The 9,673-nt window shown below is 37.7% G+C and overlaps 1 protein-coding gene across 1 annotated transcript; it reads left to right on the plus strand.

The window, feature by feature from the left end:
* The first annotated feature begins 3,896 nt into the window (after positions 1 to 3,896).
* LOC131328700 (VQ motif-containing protein 1-like) lies at positions 3,897 to 4,160 on the plus strand. Its single transcript, XM_058361609.1, has one exon. It carries the CDS (start codon positions 3,897 to 3,899, stop codon positions 4,158 to 4,160), a length of 264 nt encoding a protein of 87 aa, XP_058217592.1.
* Positions 4,161 to 9,673: the final 5,513 nt, after the last annotated feature.

Raw genomic sequence — 9,673 nt, forward strand, 5'->3', positions numbered from 1 at the left:
ACTGAAATGATCCTTATAGTTAAGTGTTTATGTCAACTTAGTCCCTGTAGTTATAATTGGCTCGATTTACACTATGTACTTTCTATTTTGTTTAAACTCGGTCCAATTTACTAACCGTCGTTAGTCCTTTTAACAGCAAAACCAAATGGCCTTTTTTGGCGGTTAAAACAGTAATTCTCTCATTCTCCTATTGCAATAATATTAGGGGTGTGCACAGGTCGGGCGGTCGGGTTTGACCCCTGAACTCGATCCCGACCCGACATGGCGGGTAACAAATGTTTTAGGCCTGCAAACCGAACAAAAAAGGGGTAAGAACCGTCCGCGAGCCGATTCTTTACGTCGGGTCGGGTTTGACCAGAAACCGAATTAATCTTTATGAATTGGTCGGGTCGGGTAAGAAACGCATCAACCCGGACCCCAAACCAAAATCTGATTTTTAACAGAAAATGAATCCGTACCGGTCCGAAGCACATGTTAGACCCCGCCCGGGACCCTTCGGGTTGGGTCGGGTCCGCAGGTAGACGGGTTTTTTGCACAGGCCTACCTAATATACCTCTAAACTAAAATACAGCTCATTTTTTCATTCTCCATTGATAAGGAGGCACCTGAAATGAAATTTGGTAATAGTTTTCTGCAAAAAGTTACCCTCTAATTCAGCATTTTCATGATCAGCCATGAGGCAACATAACCACTGGTATTGTTTTCCTGTTCAACTTGTGGACAAATATTGATATGCCTTATTTTTCTGCATAGTACTGAAAATGCATATAGAACCATATCCAAAAGTCACAACATGATATAGATTCAAAAGTCACAACATGATAAAGAATCATGTCCCTTATTTTTTTTGTCCTTGTTCAATTTTTTCGCATTTGTTAGTTTTTTGTCAATTTTTTCGGGATTATTGCTTCGTCATAACGAGAAGAATCTAAAAAGTAAAAAATTACCATCGAAATTCATTTTTTTTTAATAAAGACGAAAAAATTGGCTTATTGGTTTAGTTTTGTTTTTATTGACTTATTTTTGTCTTTATTTAAAAGGACTAACGGCAGTTAGTAATTGGACCAAATTGGAACAAAATGGAAAGTACAGAGTATAAATCGAGCCAATTACAATTGAGTACTGCTATATACACCGACCATTTTGGACCGAAACCGTACCGACGGCCGCGCGCGGCCGTCTCCGGCCACCGGACGGCCGATCCGAGCCGTCCAAAAATTTTAAAAAAAAAAACCGAGGGGCCCAACGCGGGAATCAACGTCATCCGATGTGTGTAGGGTGCTTGATCTAAACACCCTATTTTTCGTGTATATATGTATACACGAAAAATAGGGTGTTTAGATCAAGCACCCTACACACATCGGATGACGTTGATTCCCGCGTTGGGCCCCTCGGTTTTTTTTTTTAAAATTTTTGGACGGCTCGGATCGGCCGTCCGGTGGCCGGAGACGGCCGCGCGCGGCCGTCGGTACGGTTTCGGTCCAAAAATGGTCGGTACACATAGGATTTTCCATTACAATTACAGGGACCAAGTTGACACAAACGTTTAACTACAAGGACCATTTCAATTTTTTTCCAAAAATTAAAAATAACTTACAATTTAAATCATTTTTGTGAGACTCGAAATGAGCTCTACAAAATCAAGCCACCAAACAGACAAGGAAGGGGATCAGAAGAAACTCACAAACTAAAGGGAAAAAACGATTAAAAAAAAACAAAGGGAAAAAGAGTTAACCAAGGTTAAAAGGGGACCCGCATCATAATTATTTGGAGGGAAGGAAAGTACCACAACTGGGGAGATTTGAGGACGTGAGACTTTTCCATTTGCTACCCGGACAAATATGGGTTGCCGGTTGATCCGAACAAAACGTTTTCTCATAAAAGCAAGCTGCTGCTTCTTCTTTTTTTGTAATGCAGGGTACCTCGGACTAACTTGCGAGCATCTCACATTAATTCTTACAACCCCTGTCACAGCGTCACAGCCGTTTCACACGCTTACGTGTGGGGGTGAGATGACCCCAAAGAGTTATTGACAATGAGAATCGAACCTGAGATCTTAAGTGGAGCAAACACCTAAGTTGCAGGCCAAGATCACTCGATCGGCCAACCCCTTGCTTCCCCACTTTAAATTTACCTTGCTTAAACATGTCATTTCCCGATCGATTATTGTATAATCAATGGTATGTGTCAACGTTTCCAAGCCATCGTCCCATTATTTTCTTTAGGGCCTGTTTGGAACTTAGGGAAAGAAAAATAAAAGAAATGAAAGGGAAGAAAAGTGTAGAGGAAAATTATTCTTTGTTTTGATTTCTTTCTTGTTTCCTAGATCTCAAACCAAATAAGAAAAAAGTATTTTCCTTTTTTTTCCCCATAAGTTCCAACTTCCAACCAATAACGATCATGCGCCATGCAATAGTTAAGTGCTAGAACATTAGGAGTTCGGGCGGATGGAGCAACATCGATACTCCTTATAGTAACCTAACTCATAACCCACTAACGCTACCCATGAATGAGAAAAAAAAGATGCATATATTTGCATAACTTTTTGACTCGATTAACCTTTTTTTTAAGTGGAAAACAGAAGAGGTGCGATCTTGATTTCTTTCATGTAGCGTGCAAGCGTAATTATTAATCAAGCATCGTTTTGTTTATGACGTGGAATTATGCTATGGTGGAAAAAGAGAAAAGAGGACTATTAGACAGCATTGCCGACGCCGTCCAGTTCTACCGTGTTTAGGACCAGGGGTTTAGATAGTTTTCCGTAACGGTAAGGGGGACATTGACACTTGATCGAAAAATGTGAGAGCTCGACAAGCGAAATTGAAAATGTAAGGGGCCAAGTGACACTCGGTGTAAGGTTTGCAAATTGACAGACGTCACTGATTGTTATGGTTACGCACTCCTACCAAACCCAAACACCGGAAACATTCAAACTCATTCACAGACTTTTCTACACTGGACTTTCTACCCACGTGCATGTACCAAGTCTCCCACGAAAAAACAAAGGAGTCAGCTTCCCTCGATGGAGTGGACCGTCTTTTCGGCTCGTTTGTGGGCCCTTTCATTATCTACTTTGATGATCTAAATCGTCCGCAATATAGCTTACCGAAAATATTGTTCACGCAAAAATCAAGTTGATCGAATATCATTTGATATGCTTTCAAAACACGTTACTTTTAGAGCATACTTATATATATACAGTCCGTCTCCCATAAAGACCACCTCATTTTAATAAAATACGGACTTCCCTTTTCCGATCGAATTTCGATGATCCGAGCCGCTCAATGTGTTCAGAACTTGATTTTAAGGGTACCCGCAAGAAATCAGCAAAAAAAAAGACCTGGAAGAACTTCATCCGAATGTATGGACCCCGCAGAAACGTATAATTGTAAAGTGATCCGGAGTACCACGTGGTGGTACTCCAAGAATACTGAATAATTACTCTTTATCTCAAGAGAAATTATATCAACCGGTATTTTATCAACTTGAGTTTACACATAGATGATGTTGATGTTAATGTTATCAACTAGTTGGCTTAAAACGTGAACAGATTGGATCATCAAAACGGGTTGTGAAAGGGCCACAAATGGGCTAATTGAACCTAGATTTTGGAGATTTTTAGTCACGTGCATGGGAGACCAGTTTCAAAGCGGCGGTACCAGTTTGACCCAATTTGGTCCTTCTAGACTGCATGCCTCTCTCTCTCTCTCTCTCTCTCTCTCTGAACGATCAACTTCTCTCACATTCCATTTCTAACCGTATCAACCCCCAAACATTATAAAAGCATCTCAACGTCCATACCAAAACCATCGACAAATCCACACACAGAAAAAATCCCTGCTTGCCCATAAAAGGCAAAGACACTAATCAGCTGAATTTGAAGATTATTTCTTTCCATGTCTCGTGGCAACGTATCTGGGTTGGTGAAGGTAGTGTATATCGAAACGAAGTACGTGGAAACCGATGCCACAAGCTTCAAGTCCGTCGTTCAGAGACTCACCGGAAAGGATTCCAAGGTTGGGGTGGAGCAGACGACTAGTGGCTTGGGTGCCGAAAGAAGGGTGGCGAATTTGTCAAGATTAGCTTCATTTAAGGAGTTTGATAGGTTGCTTATGGAGCTGCCGCCTTTGGATGAACTTTATCGGCTTTGCACTGGCTAAATTCTGTATCATAATGCATGATCTATTTGCTTCATATGCTTTGATTATGTACTAATGTACACTAGTTTAGAATGCGTTTATGTGAATGCAATTTATCAAATAAAGTTTATCAATTCCTCTTTGGATAAAAGATCTCTCTCTCTCTCCCTCCTTTGTTTCTCTCTGATCTCATGCGATGCTTACCGAGTAACCTTAAAAGTGCAACATCTAGCCATGCCTCTCCCCTGCAACAAGGGGATCCAATAAATTAAACCTGATTTTCCGTACAATCAATGTTCTCAGTGAACTCTAAAAAATGAAGAGTTGAGATTTCAGATAGGTGCAGATAAGTCTCACAAATAGGTCTAACATCACTATCCAGTCGCTTTTCGGTAGGGCTGCAAATGAATCGAGCTGAGCTTTGTCGAGTTAGAGCTTAGCTCATTTACAAAACGAGCCAAAAACTTGAGCTCGAGCTGAGCCCCTTAACTAGCCTCTACCTTAGTCATTTACTAAACGAGTCTCTTTAATCGAGTCAAACCTTCCTTAACAAGCCGAGCTTTTGTTAAACGTGCCGAGTTTCACTTAACTCGTTTACTAAACAAACCAAAACTCAAACTCGCGAGTTATTCAGTTCATTTAGAGCCCTACTTTCAAACTGGACCCAAGAAATGTTTGTGTGTACGTACAAGATCAGAGAGAGCAGTTTTATGGGAAGGCATGCCCCTTTGGAGATATTTCTTTCCTCCCAAGTGTTTGGGTATATTTGTCATTCATCCAGTTGAATTTTTTTCATTTCGGCTCCGTTTGTTTCGATGTAAAATGTTTTTTCAGAAAACAAATTTCAAATTTTTATTTTTCAATGTTTGGTTGGCACTTAAAAATATTTTCAAAAAACAAAACAAATTTCAAATTTTTATTTTTCAATGTTTGGTTGGCACTTAAAAATATTTTCAAAAAACAACCAAAAGTGTAAATGGTAGAGAGATATGAGAATATTGGAATTGAACGTGGGTCAAGACTGACGATTGAGGAAACTAAGCAGTGAGAATTGCAGTAGAAGACATCGGGTTCATTTCAGAAAATAACTTACGGAAGATTTAAGGGTAAGTCATTTTCATCCAACTAATAAAAAATGTTTTACATGTAAAATATTTTTCTCATTTTTTACACAACTAAACACCAAAAAATAGATAAAACATTTTACGCCCAAACAAACGGAGCCTTAATCACTTATAAGCAGCCACTATAACAAAATGTTGGACGGAATTACATTTGGTAAGACCGGTATTTGTTTAATCTCGCAAGGGGAGGGGGTGTTGAGTCCAAATGGGACGGCGCATGCGACGGTGGTTAACTATATTATCCTCCAAGATAGGTTTAACAAACATTTCGGACGAAATGGAATTTGATGACGAAAACATCAATCCAACATTGGATATGAATTCATGGAACTGTTGTATGCTAGCAAATTTTTTATAACAAAAAGTTTGTTGTTGTGGAGTTGCTGGAGGTTTGCCCGGTCATTCACTTTGGGACCTTGAAATTAGTCGAGATTCGTGTAATTTGGCCCAGACATCTGATTATGATAAATAAATAAAAAAATTGTTGTCGGTAGGGTTAGAGTTTTTTCTTTTAGGTTATGGACTTGGCCCTTTAGGTGTGAGCTTCTCCTACTGGATGTTTCTTGGGTTGACATCTTGTCAATCTCGGATTTTTTAGCATAAGATTATTCTTAGTTTAGAGATATGATGACGTCAAATTCTCGCTCCTTTCGTCTTTGTAACAATTTCAAAAAATCAATAAATTTTTTGCCGTTCAAAAAAAAAAAAAAAAGTTTGTTGAAAAGTCACTATCGGAAACACACTTATAAAGTATGGTCGATAGATTTTAAAACCAAACTAAGTACTACCCTCGGGGCCGTTTCAGGCGGGGCAGATTTCAATTAAGAAGTTTTACCAAATTCTGCACTCCTATAATTTGCATGCGTAGTTGGACCTCCACCTTCCTAACAAATCAAACACAACAAATTACATATATATGATCAAAAAGAATAAATAAGAACGAAAATTCAGTTCAATATACTCGAGGAAAACAACCACACACATAAGTGCGGTGGAGTTCTCTACGGATAGTACGTATTAGTATGACGTGACAAGACAATAAATACTTTCTGACGGATATGACATGATACGTACCATTCTTGCACTAATTTTATTTTCGGGGCAGAAAAAAGACGGAAAGTACTGCTAGCTGCTAAAGGATGTGAAGGTTAGGTTTTCTTTAGGCAGGGTTGCATATATCCTCCTTGACTGCAAACACCTACTAAATTAACATCGATCCTACGTTCTTCACCCTCCTCAAACAACCAAACCAATTAGTGGGTGAACCAACCAAACACAACCTTAATTGTCAAACAAACTTAACGCCCAATTGGTGGTTTTGTTGTTCACATAACAACTGCCAACAACATCAAAGCTATATACTAGCTGCATCATGTGTGGTTGACATGACAATTGTTCGCGGCAAGTGTCAAAGCAAGTACGATTGCACAACAACGCAATTCAAACTCCGAGAGGAAATCGGGCTTGCTATATTATTTGGATGGTTAAAAAACACAAGGGTATAGACAGCTGTTGCTGTTGGACCCATTTGCATGTGGGTCCATATTCATCGGACCTCCTATGTTTTTAATGGTCGTCAAGAAGATCAATAATGCTTGAAATCATGCACTTCAGATGTCGCTCAATGCAATTTTTTAACACATGTATAACTTTTTAAAAAAAAATTTAATTGGTAAACTGAATCGTTTGGAAAAATTGATTGAAATTCGGTGAGAACAGATTTCGACATGACGATTGTTCGCAGCAAGTTTCGAAACAAGAACGATTACCAAACAACACAACTCAAACTCTGTAAGAAACTCGAGAAAATCTTATTTTGAATTATAGACTAACCACCATGTATATATAATATATCTACAAACTGAATCGATTGGGAAATCGAATGAAATCCGATCATCACTTGCCGCGGTCATAGCAAGAACGACTACCCAACAACACAATTCAAACTCCGAAAGGAACTCGATCGAGAGAATCTCATTTTGAATTACAAACTACCCTGTAATATCTAAGTACAAACTATAGATACAAATTTGGTTCTTGCAAATCCGTTAATTTCGTGCATGAAATGAAACATATAAGTCGTGATATCTCAGGTATATATTGGTCAACGGACTCTACATTATTATTATTATTATTATTATTATTATTATTGTCACGTAATCGGAACAAGATCCACTTTATGATTTATATAATAGAGTGCAATCTGGTTAATTACAAATCTCGACAAAAAGCAACCAATCAGTGGTCCACTTTCACTTTTGGACAACTAACACCTGAAGAACACATTTAAACTTGGGTGTTTTAGGTTAGGGCTGCGCACAGTTCGAATCAGATCGGATTCGTATGAATTCAATCCTAATCTGTGAGTCACGGTTTTTTGAAAATGAAATCCATGTTCGAACCAAAAATCTCACTTTTCGGTTCCAATCCGAACCGCGAGTCACGATTCGGTCCCGATTTTGTCAATGAATTGCATCAATCAAATATTTTCATCACCTGTAAATACATGATTCTATACTAAAAAAATGTAAAAAGATAATTATACTCCAATGATGTAAAAAGATGATTACAGTAACCACTTAGCAAGTATTCTATGTTCTAAAACACATTACATCAATTCATCAACTATCCAAGCAATAATTCTATTCCACGTTCCAGCAAAGTACTACAATAAAAACAACGTCGTAGATCTTCCATTCTCTAGAGCGCAGCAACTGGCAAGATATGAAACTCATTCTCTAATAATTGGATTAAAAGAAATCTTTTCCAGAGTTGCAATGATATGAATGAAGCTAAATTATGTGTAAAATTAATTATTCACTATTATATGTTACATATATATTATATTTTTTATTTTTTAAAATATCTCACGGTCCGGTTCGGATAATCCACGGTTTTCAAATAATAATCCAAACCTAATCCGTATCTTGCAGTTTTTTAATTTTCGAATCCATGTCTGGACCATTAATCCACGGACAAAATCCAAAAGGTATGGATCAGTTCGGTCCGGACCGGTTTCACGGTTCACCGAATTTTTTGTGCAGCCCTAATTTTAGATTGGTGGAGTGGATTCCTATTTTCTCTGATCAAATTGTTGAAAATTTGGAAGTTTGAAGAGGTTAATTGATAATTAAGCAGTGGCGGAGTTAGGATTTAGATTTTGGGTCACAAGTTATTATAACAAAAAAAAAAAAATCAACCTCAAATATTTGTCCATTCCTTACTTGACAAATATAGAAAAAAGAACAAATACCAATAACCTTGCGCACAAAAAGGATAGGCTGCGTTGAGGGAAATATAGAGAGAATAATGTGGTTTTGTTTTGTTTGTAAAGAGAAACTTTAAAGTACATGTGGTAAGTCACAATCTCTAGAATCCCCCAAAAGCTTCTATGACTGCGGGGGTTCAATTTTTCCTGTTCCGAAAATTTTTGGGTTTCTGTGCTAAGGGTTTTTTTGGGTATTGAATTGTGTATTTTTTATATATTTTAAATTCAACGGTCGAGAAATCCCTCGACACAAATGGTTTTCTCTCATGACTGAGACTCTGAGAGTTCTATTGGAGTTTTTTCGTTGAAATTTAAAAAAATTAAAAATTAAAAATTGGGGCTCTTGGCACCACCGAACCCCTTAACAGTTTCCCATTGTAGTTAAGTCCTATGACTTTTCATGAAGACTTGCAGAAGTATAATAAATGTATTACGAACCACCTCATATTAATTTTATGTCATCTAGATTATCTCATTGTTCTCTCCGTTTTTGTTTAGCGATCCCCATTAAACATGTAGAGAATTGAGTTTTAGAGCATTTACATGCATGGTGGCAAACAAAATACTATAAATCAGTTAACTTTTAGTATTATTGATTTGATTGAGGTGCGCGTGTTAGTGAGGCCAGACATCTGTATTATCAAAAAAAAAAAAAGAAAATTATAATAGGCTTTGTTCGTTTGGTAACTTTGGGTATTTTAGTTTTTTTAGTGGGTGGAGAGAAAAATAGAGTGATGATTGGAGAGAGGGGTAATGGGTGAAGAGAGATAAAGAGAGAAATGAAATTAATAATTAAAAAAATATAGAAATGATTGGAGAAAAATATAGAGTAATGACTGAAAAACAGAGTTAAAACAAAGTAAAATTTGGAAACAAACAAGACCATTAACTTTGTTGATCACTGGCCACTGGCTGAGGCAAAGCTAACTAGTGGGTGAGTGAGAAAGGAAAGTTGCGTGATGTGCACCATCCGAATCGTCCATAAAAAAAGACATTGAAAGGTTGGAGGTCACGTTTTTACTTTTTACGAATTTATTTTCTCTCTTTTCACACACTCGGTTCTGTGTCTTTTGTATCCTTCATCAACATTTGCATAGTCCATTGAAATACTTATCTGCTCACTAAATTAGCAAACCCAATGA

This window comes from Rhododendron vialii, chromosome 6a, assembly GCF_030253575.1.
Source record: "Rhododendron vialii isolate Sample 1 chromosome 6a, ASM3025357v1".
In the NCBI taxonomy this organism is placed as follows: domain Eukaryota; kingdom Viridiplantae; phylum Streptophyta; class Magnoliopsida; order Ericales; family Ericaceae; genus Rhododendron; species Rhododendron vialii.